Genomic DNA, 19,801 nt, shown 5'->3' with positions numbered 1-19,801 from the left:
CTCCTGGGGTTCGATCTTTAGGAAATTGAACTGTGTGTTTTCTCTGAAGCGGAGAGCTGTCTCCTGGGCCGTAGCACGTTTGCTGCATTTGTGAATTGTTTGGGCACTGAGGTCTGAAACAGAGGCAGCTCTTGCCCTGGAAGCATGTTCAGGGCTGTCACGACTGGATGAGGCCTGGCTTGGCTGTGGGTGGGTGGACAGGGCAAGCAGTGGGGAGGGGCGGGCCTCTCCCTGCGTGAGCACTTCCTCCTCCTTTTCACTTTCCTGCCAGACTCTGTGTGTGGATTCCTGCACCCTTCACCTAATCCAAGCCACCCACATCTGCGACAGGGTTATTGCTGGTACCTTGGACAGATGCAGACTCACTGCTGGCTCAGAGAGGTTAAGTCACTTGGCTGTGGTCACAGGCTGGTAAGCCACAGAGCCAAGGCACATGGTTTGACCAGAAACCTGTGCTTGCCCCACAATCGTTGCTGCCTTTAAAAAATCAAATGAGGCCAGGCCTGGTGGCTCATGCCTGTAAGCCCAGCACTTTGGAAGGCTGAGGTGGACAGACCATCGGAGCCCAGGAGGTTGAGACCAGCCTGGACAACATGGTGAAACCCCGTGTGTACAAAACAATTAGTCAGGCGTGGTAGCATATGCTCATGTAGTCCAGCTACTCGGGGGGCTGAGGTAGGAGGATCACCTGAGTCTGGGGAGGTCAAGGCTGCAGTGAGCTGTGATCATGCCACTGCACTCCAGCTTGGGCAACAGAGTGAGACCCTGTCTCAAAAAATAATAATAACAATAATAATAATAATCAAATGAGAGGCAGCTCATAGGTATCCTTTGTAGTCTATTTACATTTAAGGAAAACAAACAAACCTCATTGTGTATCCACTAGCACCAGTGACTTCAGTAATCTACATTATCTGCATTTCACAGAGGAGGGTGTTGAGGCTCGTGGGATAAGGTAGCTGACCAGAAGTCACACAGCTAGTAATAGGCCAATTATGATTTTATTCTAAATTTACCTGATTGCAAAGTTTCTGCTCTACTCTGTCCTTTGTAGGAATCTGTCTCAGGTCCCTGCCTCCCTCTCTTTTAGACACAGGTAAGTCTGGCAAAGGGAAGCCTGAGTGGCTTCTGTGAGGTTCTGGAAGGGGCCTGTGGACCAAAGAAAAGGAAGGCTCTTGGTCTATAGGAGTATAGGCTGATCCCCTCCTCTTTACTGATGCTGGGAGTAAACCAGGTGGATTCGTCATGGCCTGATGGAGAGAGGGCCACCTGTCCGGCCTGTGGTCATGCGTGCTCTGGGCTCCTGCTCTGTTCTATCTCAGGGTTAATTTACTATATATTTACTCCAAACCTACCATGCACCTGGCATCACACTAGGCTCTTTGGTGGTTCCACAGATGCATCTGGCAGGATCTCTTCCTTCCAAGGCTCCCATCTGTCAGAGAAAAAGACCAACTCAGACCCTCCTATGAGTGAGCCTGGGCCAGGGGATCAGTGGTGGGTCCCAGAACAGTGTAAGTAAGAAGAGCCACCCCTCGAGGGCATGTGGGGAGGCTCCTGCAGAGGGTGCCCCGGCTCCCAGGGAGAGGCGGCAGCTCTCTGCAAGGTAGTGCCTGCTGCAGCGGGGCCTTGCTCCAGCCCAGAGGTGAGAGATAGGGTCAGGCTGAGCCACAGGCCCACAGGAGGTAGCCTGCGGTCTCAAAGCCAAGAGTACTTCCCTGGGACCTTTTTGGGCCCTCCAAACCAGGCCCAGTCTCCTAAGTTGTGCAGGAATGAATGGCACAGCAGTGAAGGGCAGAGCCACCAAGGCAGATAGCCGGAGTTGAGTCCTGGCTCCCTATTCATCAGCACTGGGAGGTTTAGATGATTTTCTAAGACTCAGTTTCCCCATCTGTAAAAGAGGGGCAGGAATTGCACCCTCCTCCTCGCGTGTTGTGAGACTTAAAAGAGGTGCTGCCTGTGGTGCACTCAGCAACATAGTGTTGGCCTCCACGCAGGTTTGCGTCTGTGGCGTCCGGCATTTTGCGTGATCCCTAGCCCTCAGGATGGTTTGCAAGGTGGAGGTCTTGCTCCCACTGTGGAGGATGAGGAAACTGAGGCAGCTAGTAAGTGGTGGATCCAAGCATGGGTTTCCAGGACTCAATCCATTCTGCTGGCCCACTGCCTGCAGCTAAGCCATCCCAGCAACTACAAAGACCCTCCCTGGGGCTCAGCTCCCTACCAGGCCCTCCTGGTACTGCCTCTGCTATCTCTTAATGTTTTGCAAGGGTGGATGGAACCTCTTTGATTTCCTTTCTTTTCCCCTTTCCAATAATCATCATTCATCTTGTTATCAGAACCATGCATCTGCGCCTCTTGGCTGTGGTCCACAGGCTGTGTTTGCCATGATCAATGCATAGCTCTGTGTGGCCACAATGTATACCCAAGACAGCACTGCAACCTTGTGCCCGTGGGCCCTGGAGGCTCTGGCACTGTCAAAGACAGCTGGAGCCTCCCCCAGGAGTTGAGGTGAGGCACCTGGCTCACATGCCCCATGGTCTTGTTGAATTCTTCTTGTTGCTGGACTGATAAACAGCTGCCCACCACCACTGGGGAGCATCTCCAGCTGCCTTCACAGGGTCTCAAAGCGCAGACCCAGGTGCTCCTGCCCCCATCCTCTTCATCCATAAGTGCCTAGAGGACAATTCACCAAACCAAGATGGGTAACTCTGGAGTCTACCCAAGGTGGGCCCAGCCACTCATCATACAGCAGCCAGTCAGATCCAGTTCCTAAGTCATCCAGACCCCCTTTCCTGAAGCCCCAGGGCCATGTGTGGTCTGGCCCCTACCCCCTCACTGCCCACTGCTTTCCCCCTTTCCCACTGTACACAACCCTTACCTCGGGATTTTCAGTGTGCTATGCATTCTGCCTGCCGTGCCCTTGGCCCCTTTCCTCCTGGGCCTCCTTCAAGCCTCTGCCCAAATGCTGCCCATCTCCTGGCTGCGTCCCCCACCTCCACCTAAATGGAGCTCCTCCGTGGCCACTCTGTTTCTCTGCATCACATGTGTTACATTTAGATGTGTCTCTGCGGGTACTTCCCCTCACTCCACTAGACTCCAGTGCCAGGCATACCGCAAGTACCCAAAACATATATTTGGGATGAATGAATGAATGAATCTTGAACAAATGACTTAATTCCTCTAAGCCTCAATCTTTGTCTGTAAGAGGGACAATGAGTTTTTATTTTTTTATTTTTAATTTATTTTAATTTATTTATTTATTTATTTTTGAAACAGAGTCTGTGTCTGTTGCCCAGGCTGGAGTGCCGTGGCACAATCATGGCTCACTGCAACCTCCACCTCCTAGGTTCAAGCGATTCTTGTGCCACACCCTCCCGAGTAGCTAGGACTACAGGCGTGCACCATCTCGCCCGGCTAACTTTTGTACTTTTAGTAGAGATGGGGTTTCACCATGTTGGCCAGGCTGGTCTTGAACTCCTGGCCTCAAGTGATCCACCCGCCTCAGCCTCCCAAAGTCCTGGGATTACTGGCATGGGCCACCGCTCCTGGCCCAATGATAGAGTTTTTAAAAGATGGATGTGAAACAAACAGCACAGTGCCAGGCACAAAAGGATTGTTCTTAACTTCTGATAAGGAAGGGTTGGCTGGCATTTAGAATTCCACATTCCACAAGAAACTTTTTTGGGGGTGTCTACCCTGGGCCAGGATCTCAGAGCCTTATGGAGTCAGTGTCTGGCTCCCAGAACCTCACACCACAGAGGAATTGCCTCTGGCCAGGGCACTGGCTGTCAAGGAGGCCTCCTCACATAGAGGCAGTGCAGGGAGGGTATCCAGTCCTTCACTCCGCAGATCCCAAACACACCTTGACTCTGCGGGGTCTGTGTAGGCTTAAATTAACCAGGCTTAGATCTAGCCATGAAGACACTCCTTGCCTGGAATGGATTTGAGAAAAGGATACAAATTACTGTAACAGAAGTTGATAAATAGTGCCTTTGATAAAAATGCTCAGAGGAGAAAAACCTGAGGTCCACATGGGAGAATCAGGGATGTCTTCACGGAGGAAGAAACATTTTATCTAGAAGTTGAAGTAGACATTGGATTGAGGCGTGTGGGGACATTGTGGGTTAGAAGAGGGCATGCCAGGGAGAGGAAACAGCTTGAAGAAAGGGCTGGAAGCTGGAGAGAATGGGCCACGTGGAAGTAGTAGTTTGCCTAGAATGTGGAACACATGAAAAGACGATTAAGACACGGGGGGCCAGTCGCGGTGGCTCACGCCTGTTATCCCAGCACTCTGGGAGACCGAGACAGGTGGACCACTTGAGGCCAGGAATTTGAAACAAGCCTGGCCAACATGGCGAATCCCCACCTCTGCCAAAAATACAGAAATTAGCCGGGCATGCTGACACACGCCTGTGATCCCAGCTACTCAGGAGGCTGAAGCAATGAGAATCACTTGAACCCGGGAGGTGGAGGTTGCAGTGAGCAGAGATCACACCACTGCACTCCATCGTGGGCGACAGAGCGAGACTGTGTCTCAAAATGTGTATGTATGTATATGTGTGTGTGTATATATGTATATATATGTGTGTGTATATGTATGTATATATATGATGTAGGACTATAAGAGCATTGTATCAGTCAACTATTTCCGTAACAGGGTTGTATTATAACAAAGTATTCCACAGTGAGAGGCAGACCACAGTGAGTGTTTTTTGTTACTGCAGATAGGCTGGAATTTGGTTTATCTAGGCTGCATCTAGCTAGGTCCGAGTCTGCTCTGCACATATCTCATCCTTCCTGACCAGTGGCCATTTGAGGTTCATTCTTCTTATGGTGAAGCGTGGGAGCCTAAGAGAGCAAGCCCAGCCGTACAAGCATGTTTCAGATCATGTCCACGAATCCCTGTGGCAGGTCTCATAGCCAAACCTAAGATCAAGGGCAGAGTTTAATTCCCCACCCACCATGAAGCCAAAGCAAGTTACATGGAAAAGCCCAAGGTTAATGGGATAGGGATATTTACTCCTCCCAAGGAGGGAGAGGGAGGGAGTGAAGATTTGTTGAACAACCATCTAATTTCCCCAGGCAAGTAGAGGCCAGAGCATGAAGGGTCTCTGTGTCTGCTGTCAGGAGCTCACCAGAACAGTAGCTGGACTTTGATGTCTGGTGGGATGAGCGGCAAAGGGCTCTGATTTTTGCCCTTCTCCCCGCTGAGGCAAAAAGAGTACTGCAGTCCTATTGGGTAGTTAAAATGCCCCAGTCCCTGCCCAGCTCAGTCCTGTCTTCCCTGTGACTCACGCTTTCTGCTTGCCTGGCACAAAGGCAGTACCTTCTCTGCTGGGCCAAGCATCTGCCAGGGCTCGTAGCTTTGCCAAGCCTGGGGGTGACTTTCTCTGTTGGAACTGAACCTTGTGATAACAGCCCCATGCATTGAGTACCTGCTGTATGCTGTGTGTGTCATTTTCTCTTGTAGTGAGTGCCTGCTGAGTGCTGGACAGTGTATGGGGGTTCTATATATGTATTCGTCCAAACTCATCACCATACCACCCTAAAAGGGAGACCTCATTGTCCCATTTTACTTTGTTTAACTTTTGTTTTTGTGGCAGGGTCTTGCTGCGTCGCCCAGGCTGGAGTGCAGTGGCGCCATCACAGCTCACTGCAGCCTCTACCTCCTGGGCTCAAGCAATCTTCCTACCTCAGCCTCCCAAGTAGCTGGGACCACAGGCACATGCCCCTTGCATTTTTTGTAGAGACAGGGTTTTGCCATGTCGCCCAAGCTGGTCTTGAACACCTGGGCTCAAGCGATCCACCTGCCTAAGCCTCCCAAAGTGTTGTGATTATAGGCATGAGCCACTGCACCCCGGCTCATTATTCCATTTCACTGAGGGTACAAGAGGTCAAGTCAGTTGCCCAAGCTCACACAGCAAGGATGATCGAGGCTGAGATCAGAACCAGGTCTGTTTGGCTCCAAAGCCCATGTTCTCTTCCCTATCAAGGCCTCACAGGAAATGTAAAGGTCACATGGCTAGAAGGTGGCTTCTGGTCACAGCTCTGCCCTGAGTTTTGTGACTCTGGAGATATCACTCCAGAATTCTGAGCTCCAGTTTTGAGATGAAAGCAGTTCAGAGCTTCCTCTACAGCACTGTCAGAGGGAGCTTTTAAACACAGGTTTCCAGATCAGACAGCACCCACCACTCTTGTTTAAAAACAAACATTAACATTTTACAAACACACCCTGTTTTCCAATGAGGAGCTGTGTCCAGCGGACTGCTTCAGTGAACTGTGTCCAGCCACTTGTCACAGGAAACCTCCTCCAGCCGTTGGCTGTGGTAACCATTCTCCAGTCAGCTGTGGCAGCAAAGCGTGGCATCTGCTCAGGAAAGGTGGAGGAAGCCATTAGTTCCACCAGGGCCCTGACATCTGTGGCTGCCCATTTCACCCCTTCAACAGGGATTTCCTTGGTAGCTGGCCACTACTGTACTGTGTGTGCTGTGTCTTCTCCGAGGCCCAGGGGCCTGGTAAAGTGTTGGCAACCCCCAAGAAAGAGCTGTTCGTGTTTCCAGTCGCCATTCATTCATTCATTCATTCAACAACCACTCGTTTCTGCCTTCTTTGTGCCCAGCCTGAGGATGGATGCCGGGGCCACTGGGAAGTGTTAGACCCAGCCACTGCACCCCAGGATTCACAGGCACCTATGCAGAGACATATAATATGGTGCACGCGGTGCTGGGACAAAGTCACGTGCAGTGGAGGGGGTGGGCACCAAAGGAGGGCATGGTCAGTTCTGTTTGGCGGCTCAGGAATGTCTTGGGAAAAGGCTTACTGTATGAGCCAAGGCCAGAAAGATGAGTAGGTGTTTACCAAGCCAACTGCAAGGGAAGGCATCCCAGGCAGAGGGACCCATAGCAGCAGGCACACCAGGGAGTCTGAGGAGCTGCTGGTGGTCTGATGTGGGTCAAACATCACATGCAAAGAGAGCAGGACAAGAGGTGAGGCTGGAGAGCTTGCCACAGCTGGGACCATGGGCTCTGCACACTGTGCCCAGGAATTTGAACTTGGAGAACCGAGGCAGGAGTAAGGTTGAGGGCAGTTAAACAGGGCAACGATGTGATCGTTATGTGTTCATCTCTCATGTATCAGCCTCCAGTAAGAGCATTCTGTTGGGTTCCAGGAAGAGTCCCTAAAAAATATCTTTCCTTCCAGAGGCTTCAAGAAACCTTTGCCTGGAAATATTCAGCCTCAGAGCACAGTGCTATGTGACCCAGGAAATAGCCATCATGGGAAAATTCAAGGAAAATATTCCTGCTCAAGGAAAAAAAAATTAAAACACAACACACGAAAAACAGACCAGATAGAAATGGAGAGGTCCCAATCCATAAATGGGTTTTATGCAGCCAGAAGACCTCATCATACTAGACAATCTGGTTTTAAACAATAAACTTTGGGTAATGGGGATGTCACTTTAATTAATCTTCCTAAAAACCCATGTGGCAAAAACATTCCAGTTGCTATTGCTATATTGCAAATTACTCCAAAACTTGGGGGCTTAAAACAATTATTTTATTATGCGCACAGATTGAGTGGGTCAGTAATTCAGAAAGGGCACAACAGGGGACAGCTTGTCTCTGTGCAGTCATGTATAGGCTCTCAGCTGGGAAGGCTTGAAGGCTGAGGCTGACTCGATAGCTGGGTGCTGATATTATCTGGAAGCTTTTGAGTCATGCATTGCAATTGATGCTGGCTGTTGGCTAGAACCTCAGATGGGACTGTCAGTCAGAAAACCGACACGTGGCTCTCTACGTGTTTTCTCCTTGAGAGCTAGCTATCTTGGGCTTCCTTACAATATGGTGGCTGGTTTCAAGATCCAGCATTCTGAGAGGCAGGAGGTGGAAGCTGCCAGTTTCCTAAGGTCTGGGCCTTAAGGTCAAGCCAGGCACGGTAGCTCACCCCTAGTGCTTTGGAAGACTGAGATGGGAGGATTGCTTGAGGCTAGGAGTTTGAGACCAGCCTGGACAACATAGTGAGACCCCCATCTCTACAAAAAAATTTTGAAAGTTATTCAGGCATAGTGGTGCACTCCTATAGTCCCTGCTTCTTGGGAGGATGGCTTGAGCCCCAGAATTCAAGGATACAATAAACTATGATCACACCACTGCACTCCAGCCTGGATGACAGAGCAAGAGACCCTATCTCAAAAAAATAAAGAAAAGAGCACCTCATCCTTTCTGCTTCATTCTGTTGATCCAGGTGATCACAATGGTCTGCCCCAGGTTCAAGGGGAAGAGCCATGGGAGGTGTGTCAGTGTCACAAGAAAAGCTTTGTTCTTCTTGTGGGATAAGATACACCACAGCAGCCGCCTTTGAAAAGGTGGCCTGCCACACAGCCACATGGGTTTCTGTGGATGCTGAGAAAAACATGTGTGTTGTTTCTTTACAGATTAGGAAAAATCTCTGTGGATTATCTCATTAAATTAAATGCAGCCATTAGTATGTGGCTCTGGGGATATTGTGGGAATAGGCTATGCCTTGGGTGATTGTTTTTCTTCTAAATGTTCTTCCTGTAGTTTGTGTTGCCAGCCTGACCATTTCTCTTTGCTAATATGATATCACATAAAAACCTCATCATCATTAATATGGCAGAGTCAGCAGGGTGGGATACAGACCATGATCCAGGGAGGCAGGCTGGTTCCTGGCTCAACAGCTTCTCGGGAGGAGGTTCTGGGAACTGGAGGTTCATTTCCTTGTAGAGACTGACACGCTCCTCACAGAAAGCTTTGTGCAGGGCGAGGCTTTGGGCACATGTTGTCACCCTGGGCAGCCTGGTGGGAGGGTCTTTTTATAGTGGTGGCAGCCCCTGGAGTAGACGACCCTGCTCTGGACGTGGTCACCACAGATGCCCGTGCTGTGGGCTCATTTTGTTTAGCCCAACCCCTTACCTTTAATACCTCCTAGGGTCAAACTGTAGCCAGGCACTGGGGGTTGTGAATGTGCCACAGCCCCCCTTGGGGAGGGGGTCTTCCATTCCTAAATACTTATGTGCCCCCGTGGGGGCTGGAAAGTGTTCTGGGCAGAGGAAGGTGATGGTGAACTGAGTTCTCCCACGTAGGAGCCAACCCCTCAGGAGAAGACGGAGTGTCTGGGAGAGCAGATCCGTGCGTGGTGCCCATGGTGATGAAGGCTGGGGAAAACCAGAGAGGACAAGGGGACAGCAAGTGGCAGGAACAGTTTCAGCAGAGTGGCCTGCAGCTGCCAGGGCCTAGGCAAGGAGCAGGATTTGGAGGCTGAAGTGGAGGCTGAAGGGACAGTGTGCAGTCAAAGTGGAGGAGGAGAGGCAGTGAGGGAGCCAGGGCAGATCACAGGGCCCCAGGGATGGGAAGGACTAAGGCTTTCAACTCTCAGTCAGATGGGAGCCATGGGGGAGTTCGAGCAGAGGAATGGCATGATATGACTTGAATTTTGTTGTTGTTGAGACAGAGTCTCGCTCTGTCGCCCAGGCTGGAGTGCAGGCACGATCTCGGCTCACTGCAAGCTCTGCCTCCTGGGCTCATACCATTCTCCTGCCTCAGCCTCCCAAGCAGCTGGGACTACAGGCACCCGCCACAACGCCCAGCTAATTTTTTGTATTTTTAGTAGAGACGGGATTTCACTGTGTTAGCCAGGATGGTCTCGATCTCCTGACCTTGTGATCTGCCTGTCTCGGCCTCCCAAAGTGCTGGGATTACAGGCGTGAGCCACCGCGCCTGGCCGACTTGAATTTTTAAAAAAATCTCTCTGATTGCCACACTGAGTACAGATGGGTGGCGGGGGGGGAAGAGGGAAGGGCAAGGGTAGATGCCAGGGGGGCAGGGAAATAATAAAGCCAGTGAAATAAATGCAAGAGAGAGGAGGTAGCTGGGTTAGGGCAGTAGCACGGAGGAGGTGAGATGTGGGCAGTGTCTGGAAATGTTGCAGAGACAGAGCCAGCAGGATTTGCTGCAGGACTGGATGAGGGGGTGTGAGACAGCGTCAAGGGTTGGGGGCCACAGCTCTTGGGAGGAGGACATTGGCATTAATCAAGATGAGGAAGACTGGAAGGAACAGGTCCTGGAGGAAGGCATGGGATTGGCTTTCAGACAGTGAAACATGAGATGCCCGAAGACCTTCAAGTGGAGACGTGCATGCAGAGTTAGATATGTGAGTCTGGGGTTTCGGGACAAGGTCTTGGCAGGACACTTAAATCTGGGGGTCATCAACATGTAGATGGATTTTTTTTTTCTTTTTTTTGAGACGGAGTTTCGCTCTTGTCATCCAGGCTGGAGTGCAGTGACACGGTCTCAGCTCCACTGCAACCTCCACCTCCTGAGTTCAAGCGATTCTCCTGCCTCGGCCTCCCTAGGAGCTGGGATTACAGGTGGCTGCCACCATGCCCTGCTAATTTTTTGTATTTTTAGTAGAGATGGGGTTTCACTTCGTTGGCCAGGCTAGTCTCAAACTCCTGACCTCATGATCCGCCTGCCTTGGCCTCCCAAAGTGCTGGGATTACAGGCGTGAGCCACTGTGCCTGGCTGATGGATTTTAAGATTTGAAATCACTAAGAGAATGAGGGAGGACAGAAAAGAAGCCCAAAGGCAGAGCCCCAGGGCACCCCAGTCTTTAGAGGTCAGGAGATGAGGAGGAACCAGCACAGGAGACTGGGAAGAAGCCATCCCAGGGCAGGAGGAGAAGCAAGAGGAAGATTGGCAGCCTGAAGGCCAAGATCCAGTAAGGAGCCAGGATCCATGACACTGGGAGACCAGCCTGGCTCCTGCCCTCCTGCCGTCCCACTGTGGGGAAGACACAGATGCAGACTATAGTCTCCACTATTATAAAGAGACAGGGACAGGGAAACGCAAGAGTCCATTAGCATGAGATGAGAATGGGGGAAGGTGGAGGTGCACAGTGTAGGGGCCTAGAATGTAGACACGGGGAGCTGGGGAAGACCCTCTCACAGAGAAAGGGCTCTAAGCCGGACATCAGAAGGTGAGATCACATGCATGGCTTTGTGGGTAATGAGGCATTTGAGGTGGGCCCTAGATTTCCACAGGAGAAGGTGGGATGGGGAAAGGCAGTTCCTGGCAGAGTTTGTAGAAAAGTCATAAAAGTAGCGGGGTGTGAAGAGGCTGCAGGGAATGGCAAGTAGCCCTTTTGGGTTTGGGGGTTCTGACCTTTGGGATGCTTAGAGACAAGGCTGGAAGGTGGGGAGGGGTATGAGAGAGGCAGTGGGAACCCTTGACCTCAAGAGGCTCACAGTCTAGTTAGGGAGGCAAAGCCCCACAGTGCAGGGAGATGGTGGTGGGTGTCCAAGAAAGTGCTGTGGGCACTCTCAGGGCAAGGAGAGGTTAGCTAGTGGAACCAGGTCAGGCTGCCCCTGGGAGGCAGACCTTGAAGAACATGTTGGTGTTGAACATGCCAAGATGCACAGAGAAGATTTCTTGGCAGAGAAGACCACACGTGCAAAGGTATGGAAGCAGGAGCTTGCACCCCTTCCTGCATGGGTACTGGGGAGCCATTGGCGGTTCCTGAGCTGGGGGAGAGACCCAAGTTGAATCTGGATTTAGGGTGGATAAGAGGTAAAGGGAAGGGGTCTTGGAGGTAGGAGCACCCTTTTGGAGGCAGCTACACAACGAGATCAGGTAGTGATGGCCTCGGCAGCAGGTACATATGGGACCTATGGGGTGGTCTTCCTCTAAGTTGGGCCAAGGATTTTTGCAAGCTGCAATCTCATACTCACATTGCCCTGCAGGGGTGAGGGAGAGGGCCAGGAATGCAGTTGCAACCCAAGGCCTCACTGACCCAGGAAGATTTTTGTGGAGAGGCTGCCCAGGGCCAGTGGGGGCAACGAGGGCCGCGTGTACTCACTATCATGCCAGCCCCTGTCCATCAACCTGCCCCATTTAACCCTCCCAGCAGCCTTATGGGGCAGGTCCTAGTGTCATCCCCATTTTGCAGATGAGGGAAATGAGGCACAAAGAGGTAGAATGGCTTGCGCTATTGCACAGCTAGGGTGTAAGAGGCCAGGATTTGAACATGCATCTCCCTGACACCAAAGCCAGCCTCTTAGCTATGTGTGAGGTTGCCTTGCAAAGGCTTTATTCAGTAGCCAAAGGTCCAAACCCTCCCAAAGGAAAGGATCAAGAGGGTCTCCCCGACCTCGTTGCCCTTCCTTACTCCCTGGCCAGGCTGCTATTTCAAAGTGAACTAAGGGACCCCAGAAATAAGACCAATGAACTGATTTATCAAGCACTTAGTCTGTGCCAAGCATATAGAATGTATTTATCAGATGTATCTAGGCCAGGTGTGTATATGATGTATTCATCCTGGCTCAGGAACCTGCAGTGGCTCCCCAGTGCCCTGGTCCAGTGGTCTTAACCTCATTTCACAGATGAGAACTTTGATGCTTAGAGCAGATGTGTTGCCCATAACAGGATTTGAACACCAGGCTGCTGATTCCTGGGTCTGTATTATTTCTAAGACACCTCACTGCCTTCTGCACTGGCAGGAAGGGGTGAACCCCATGGCTTCAGAACTGGAACAGGAGAGTGACCAACATGGAGCCCGCCCCAGCCGCAGCCCTAGGGAAGCATCCAAGCTGGCTCTTTGTATATAAATCATGGTCTGTTTGCTGAACAGGGAGTGTGTCTTTCCTCCTGGGGAGCTGCCCCAGGGTGGCTGCAGGTGCAAATAGGGTTGAATTCAGGATAGGGCCTTCTCTCCTGCCCAGCCTGACCGCTGGGTAACCTCTGGCCTGGAATGAAAGGCTTTCCAGTAAGTGCCTTGCTGGACTGCAGCTCAGCCATGTGCCAGGTGGGAATGGGGATGGGAGACCAACCAAGAGAAGGATTCAGGAGCCTGAGAGCAGGGGCAGGAACTTGCCAACAAATCTCTTAGCAAGCTGCTTTCTCAGCTGGCCGCATAGAGCGTCCCCAGGGATGTCACGGGGCAGAGCTGGTCACGAGGAGCCCTGGCTGCCCTCCCAGCCTGATCTAGAGGAAGAAGGGCGCATGGGGTGAAAACACCAGGGAGCCCAGGGCAGGATTCAGAAATCAGACACTGTGGCTGCCTGTCCCCTGGACTTGAAGGACACACGGCCTGGGCCTCTCTTGATCCGTAACTGATCCGAGTGGGTGGGGTGGGGTGGGTAATCAGACCTGCAACTGTTTTCACAGAGAACTGAGCAGCCCCGCCATGCCCCATGTGTGGAAAACATTCCACTTGGCCTGGGGCCAGGCCAGTCCCCCCTTGGTCTAGACTTGAGTGTGTCCCATCCTCTCTCTGAGGTCTTCATCTATGACAATGAAGGGGTAGGGGCAGCAGGATCCCCCAAATTCCTCCAGGCCCTTCAAACGTCTGGTTTGAGGTCCTGTGATAGAACAGGAAGGGGCCTGAGCTGCAGCCAGGAGCGCGGACAACAGGCTTGCACCCTGTGTGCCTTGCTCAGTCCGCCTGGGCTCCTCAGTGCCTCCCTGCTTGAGCACCTCGAGAGGGTGAATAAGGCCCAGGAACTCCGTTCAGCCCTGCCATCTACAGGGGAAGCAGCTGGGATGAACCAGCAAAGGATCAAGTCTGTCTGGCTTTGGGATGTGTTTTCCTACCACTCCTTAAGCGTGGGAGGGCTGACATTCTGGAAATGCACTTCAGCCCAAACAGGGAAGCCATCCCAGGACGCAGTGCTGCGTCCCTCCAGCCTTCTCCTCCCTCCTTGGCGAACTCCCTTCTGGTAATAGATTCTCCGACCTCCAGCCCATCCCAGGACATAGGGCTGGGTCCCTCCAGCCCTCTGCTCCCTCCTTGGCGAGCCCTCCCTTCTGGTAATAGATTCTTCCACCTCCAGCCTCATCTTCCTCCTAACTGCTCCCCCCCTGTCACTCTCACTTCCGTTCTTTTTCCAGCCCTGTCCTTTTTCAGACCTTGCCCAGCCTAGAGAGATGGTTAAGTGTGTCAATTTCAGGATTCTCCTCCTTCAGTCAACACAAGTGAGCAGTTAGGAAGCCCTCATTAAGGAGATTAGAGGCTAACTCTGAATTCAGGAGGTGCCACAAAGCACACATTGCAGACAAGTGGGCTCAACAGACTCCAGAGTTTCCACTGCGAAAGGTGGAGCCTGTGACTCTCAATGTTTTCAGCCTCTGCAGGGAGGACACTGAAGGAACAATCACTCCTCTTAGGGTTGCACTCTGGTCCCTAAAGGAAATTGCTGCTGCCTGCAATGACTCCATAGTTGTAAGGAGTTGATGAGAGACGCCACCTCTTTCAGGAAGCCCTTCAGATAGTACCCGGCATGTCTCTTTCTCCCTCCCCTTCACCTTCACAGTTTCCTGCACTGAGTGCAGAAGGCTCTGGTTGTGCCCGAGGGTGTCTTCCTCATTACTTTTCTGTCTGGTTCATGGGATGGAAAACTATCATTTTGCACTTATGTCAGCCTTTACTCCCAGGACAGGTGCCTGATGCCCAGTGGTAGGGGCCAGGCCTCATAGTTCATTCATGCACTAGAATGAGAATGGCCACAAATTTTTGCTCTGTGCATTTGTTTGATTTCTTTGCCTAAATTTTCTTTCCTTTTTTTTTTTTTAATGGAAATAAGTTTCTGGTTATAAAAAAGTAACCTATGAGCTGAAGAAATCAAAAAGCACCTGTAATCCCAGCACTCAGAGGTAGCCACTAGGTCATTCTATCCAGACTTAGTTCTGTACACTTATACTTTGATGTACAATAAGAATTATACTATTTTTTTTCTTCTTTGCAATTTACTTTAAAAAAAGAAAAAAAAACAGATCCCATGGATGTCTCCCCAGGTAAATAGGCACAGGTTGACCCCACCTGTGTGGATGACTGCATGGTATCCTATTTTCTATGTGAGCCTCAGTTCACCCTCTATTGGCTACAACTAATCTTGAAGAGATAGAGGATTGGCACGGTTATGATTTTTGGGCCAGATGCGGTGGCTTATGCCTGTAATCCCAGCACTTTGGGAGGCTGAAGTGGGCAGATCACTTGAGGCCAGGCATTCGAGACCAGCCTTCGCCAACATGGTGAAACGCTATTTCTACTAAAAATACAAAAAATAGCTGGGTGGGGTGGCGTGCATCTGTAATCCCAGCTACTTGGGAGGCTGAGGCACGAGAATCACTTGAATCCAGGAGGTGAAGGTTGCAGGTTGCAGTGAGCTGAGATAGCACCATTATACTCTGGTCTAGGTGACAGAATGAGACTGTCTAAAAAAAAAAAAAAAAAAAAAAACATTTTTGTATGCCAGGCTGGGTGTGGTGGCTCACGCCTGTAATCCAGCACTTTGTAAGGCCAAAGTGGGTGGATCACTTGAGGCCAGGAGTTCCAGACCAGCCTGGCCAACATGGCAAAACCTCGTCTCTACTAAAAATACAAAAATTAGTTGGGCGTGGTGGTGAGCACCTGTGGTCCCAGCTACTCGGGAGGCTGAGGTTGGAGAATCACTTGAACCTGGGAGGCGGAGGTTGGAGTGAGCCAAGATCGTGCCATTACACTCTAGACTGGATGACAGAGTTAGACCCTGTCTCAAAAAAAAGAAAAAAGAGTTTTGTATGCCAAAGTAGAGAAAAGTGGGTGGCTGACTGGCACTGATAGTTGACCCACTGACCAATAGAAGAATGGACCGAGGTCTGGGAAGTGGCTCAGCCTGAGCCCTCGGTTTCTGGCCACTGTTTTCTGCCCTGAGGAGGAAGCAGCCCATGGTGGGGACTCTGGGTCTCGGCCTCACCTTCAATGGTGGCACTGGAGCCCACCTGGATGGTGCCTGAGGTCAGCCTTTGCCGCCGAGCCTGCGCTGGCATTGGAAGGGCCCTGGGAACGGTGGCTTGGGGAAAAGAGAAGGATGGCCCTGGGTCACACCCTCAATGCTCTGTGCCTGCAGGAGGCCTCAGTGGGGCGACGGTCATTGACTCCCTCGACACCCTCTACCTCATGGAGCTGAAAGAGGAGTTCCAGGAGGCCAAGGCCTGGGTGGAAGAGAACTTCCACCTGAATGTGGTGAGTCAGAGGCCCTCAGGGGGTGGGGGTCAGAAGAGGCCCAACAGCCAGCTTCACCCTGTCATCTCTGAGACCCAGAGATGTTGAGGGTCTCGCCCAAGGCTGCACAGCCCAGCAGTCTCAGAACCGGGACTGCCGTGCACTCTGTGCTGAGCCCCTCCCTTAAGACAGCCTTTAAGTGGGGACATCCTCCCCAATCTAGCATCCTCCCTAGGGAGGGGACACCACCACAACCATCTGTCCCCTCCCTGCAAGGTCAGTCATTGCTCATCTGGGGCACATTGCTCCCAGCCTGGACGGCCCCCCAGGGCTGGATCTGTCACACAAAGCAGCGGCAGCAAGTGGGGAATGGCTCTGTGGAGGAGGGAAGTGGCTCATCTGCTCAGAGCTGCTCCAGCCTTGAGCCTGCCCTGCACTGGCCTGTTGAGATGGCTGGGTGGGGTGGGCGTGGAGTGGGTGGTGCACGTCCCTTTGCAGGCCCATGACCAGGCCTGGGACCTCTTGGTCTCCAGTCTTGCAGGCACACTTGGTCAGGGACCAGGGCCTTGCAGAGGGGATGGTCATGTGTCTGGATGGCACAACAGCCTTGAACACCAGACCCCACCATGTTGATCTCTCAGCCCAGACTAAAGCAAGGCATGCATCCCAGAGGTGAGCTCCCCACGGAGACAGGCTATTTACATGGACTTGGGGAGTAAGCAATGGAGATCGGGAGGGGAGGAGGGACTGCATCCAAGCACACACCAGCCTCCATGTGGGCTCCAGGAGTGCCAGGTCCTGCTGCAGACAGGTCTGGGACCGGCTCCTCCAGCTCCTGGCAGCAGCGAGGCCCCTGCCTCCTTGAGAGACAGTCTGCCAGCACAGAGCAGGGCGGAGAGTCTGGGAGAGCCTGGGAATGCAACACTTTATGGGAGCTTCTCCGGAGACAGAGGCCTCTGGAGTCCTGGCTGCCCTGCAGCTCTTGGAAAAGTCATTGACCCTGCCTGAGCCTTAGGTTCCTCAACTATACAATGAGAATGATGACAACAGCAACGATATTAATAATGCCTAACTCATAGGCTTATCATGAGAATTAAATACAGTGAAGAGTTGTAACCACATTTTATAACACTGTGAAGTCTGATGCTGATGTAAAGTGAGGTCACGCTTGTCATTATTAGGATGACTTTGAGGCTTCTTAACACTTCTGGTTGTTTGTGTGAGGCCAAGGAAGCTGAGAATCCTCCATTACCCGTCTTTGGGTTGGAGAAAGGTGGAGGAAGGAGAAGGAAGGAGTGTCCCCCTAGGCCTTCCTTGTCCCCTGTGTAGACAGTGGCTCTTTGGGATACAGAATGGGCTCAGGCAGCCACCCACAGTGCCCTAGGAACCGGGGGACACTCAGGCAGGTGGGGGAGGTGAGGAAATATCCCTGGAAGAAAGCAAGGTGGGGTCACTCGACCTCGAACCTTGACTTTCTCATCTGAGAAGTGGGAATGATGACCCTTGCCACACTCTGACCTCGCTGAGCCCTGGGTGGCTGAAAGGGAGCGGTTTTGGAGGTGCTCTGTGGGTGGAAGAGTTCCCCCAGGTTAACAGATGAGCACTGCTGTTCTCAGTAATAAAGACAGTGGTGTGCAAAGCATGCTGGGGGAACTCTCTGGGGCAAGGAGGGTGACAACAGGCATGTCTGGCTATGGGCAGGCCTCTCTCTGCAGCGCCCCTGTGTCCCATGTCCACCCTGCATGGGAGGGGTTGGCAGCCCTTTTCTGCAGCTGAGGAAATGGGGCAGGGAAAGGCTGCACATCTTTCCAGAGGTGCCAAAGCCAGGTCAGTGGTTCAGGTGGGATTTACCCCAGATCTGGTCCTGGTGTGATGCTCCAGCACCCCTGATTTGCAATCCCAACTTAGGAAAGAAAATAGAAATGGTTAAGGCAAGTATGGGCATACCCTGTGCACTCTGAACTGAGGGCCCAAGGAACTGCTGCTCACTGAATATGCAGCTGCCTGGCCCCTCCTTCTTAGCCCCAGCCCGTCCCTGTCTGCCCCACAGCCTCCTCAGAGAACCAGGGAAGGGTCTCGCTGTCTTCCTGCTAAGCCTTGGGGTCTCCCCGGGAAGGGGAAGTAGCCTGACCAGAGTGGGATTCGCCTCCCCTCAGTCTAAGCTCCAGCCAGCAGCTCTCCAGGCAGGTTCTGGCGCTCCTTGGAGCACAGCCAGGCATCACTTGCTGCCATCGCCTTGGCAAGGGCTGGGGAAGGAAACCAAGCCCAGTATTTATTTGGAATATGCTGGAAGTTGCAGGAGCTCTGCCAGGCAGGTGCTGATTCCTCTCAACTTTTGTAATGAAAACACCACCACCTTGCCTGGCTCACCAGAGCTGGGCACAGGTACGGGAGGAATATCAGTGGCCAGGGTGACCTGTCTGAAGGGTCTGAATCTTACAAGTGTCCCCACTGTCCCCCTCCTTTCTGTCCTGCAGAGCGGAGAAGCATCCTTGTTTGAGGTGAACATCCGCTACATCGGGGGACTCCTCTCAGCCTTCTACCTGACGGGAGAAGAGGTGGGTTGGCCCTTCACGACCCCTGGACTGTCCAGGCTGGAAAGGGCTTTGGAGAACATCCAGTCCTTCCCCCTCATGCCACCCATGGGAAAAGAGACTTAAGGGGGCAGGGATGGGCCTGGGGCCACCCAAGTCCGCCCCTGAGGGCCTATTTTCCCTGCGACCATCCCTCCCCTCCCTGCTTAATCAGTCATTGCTTATGGTGGGCATGTTGCCCCCACCCCGGACGGCCCCCCAAGGCTGCATCTATCACACAAAGCAGCGGCAGCAAGAGGGTAATGGCTCTTCCTCCTTTACTCTGATGCCTCCATTCTGCTGCCCAGGTGAACCCAACTGGCTCCCACGGGTGCTTGTACGTTCTCTGAGAGCAGCAGCTGGGTCCACACATCATCCACTTGGATCCCACCCAGCATCCAGCAGACACCTGGGCTGCTTTGCACGGGTGTTTGTTCTCAGGACTCATAAAGCCAAGACCAAGACCCCCAGGCCTTGTCCTCCACAGCCACCCCTTGCCCTCCCCTCCTGGGCCAACCACCAGCCAGACACCTGCTCCAGGTCTCACAGGGGCAGCAGGTGAGGTGGGGCAGCCATTGCTGTATCTGCCAGTGTCAGGCCTTGCCCCCAGGTGAGCTGTGTTGGCTTCCACAAGGAGGGCTGGGAAGTGCACGCTGCAGGAAGGCAGAGCTGGTGCAGTCAGGAAACCTGGCCCTCACTCCACACCACCCTCACCTACTCATGGGCTTAGCGAGCTCCTTGTCCCACCCTGGGCCTCACCTCCTTCCCCAGCATGGATGGTTCTGATACCCCTTCACTCAAAGAGCTCCTAGGACATGGGATAGGAAGGAAAGGGTGGGGCCCCAAGGCTGACAGCTCCAAAGCCCATATTCTCCTCCCTGCAAAAGAATTTTGAAAACCACAGAGCTCTATAGAAATGGGAGGCTTCTTCATCCCCCATCCTGAGCTCCAGTAAAAGCACAGCCCATATATCTGGTGGCGAGGTTGGCTGAGTCCCCAAAACATCAGTCATTGGTCAGTTCTGTTCCCCATTATTCAGATGGACTGCCGTGAGGCTGGACGCCCCCCTGCTCTGACCACACAGAGACAAATAATGATGCCTGCCCCCCGCCACCCAAGGAGCCATGGAGGTGAGGTGGGCAAGCCACAGAATAATCCCTCTTCACCTCCACCACTGCTGTCTGGAAAGTCATTTCCACTTTCCTTCGTCTGTGAAGGTGCCAGGGGCTGAA

General features: G+C 52.5%; 1 protein-coding gene across 2 annotated transcripts in view; it reads left to right on the top strand.

Annotated features, from left to right (window-relative positions):
* The window catches only part of MAN1C1 (mannosidase, alpha, class 1C, member 1), a 187,260-nt gene that overhangs the window by 117,670 nt on the left and 49,789 nt on the right, over positions 1-19,801 (top strand). For both annotated transcript variants that reach the window (XM_011955624.1, XM_011955623.1), the window contains exons 3-4: positions 15,902-16,017; positions 18,474-18,554. In XM_011955624.1, coding sequence (XP_011811014.1) covers positions 15,902-16,017; positions 18,474-18,554 — 197 coding nt within the window. The remainder of the gene's footprint in view (positions 1-15,901; positions 16,018-18,473; positions 18,555-19,801) is intronic.

This window comes from Colobus angolensis, unplaced genomic scaffold (assembly GCF_000951035.1).
Source record: "Colobus angolensis palliatus isolate OR3802 unplaced genomic scaffold, Cang.pa_1.0 Scaffold4, whole genome shotgun sequence".
In the NCBI taxonomy this organism is placed as follows: Eukaryota; Metazoa; Chordata; class Mammalia; order Primates; family Cercopithecidae; genus Colobus; species Colobus angolensis.
The sequence above is the reverse complement of the archived record's forward strand: the minus strand, read 5'-3'. Positions and strand labels throughout refer to the sequence as shown.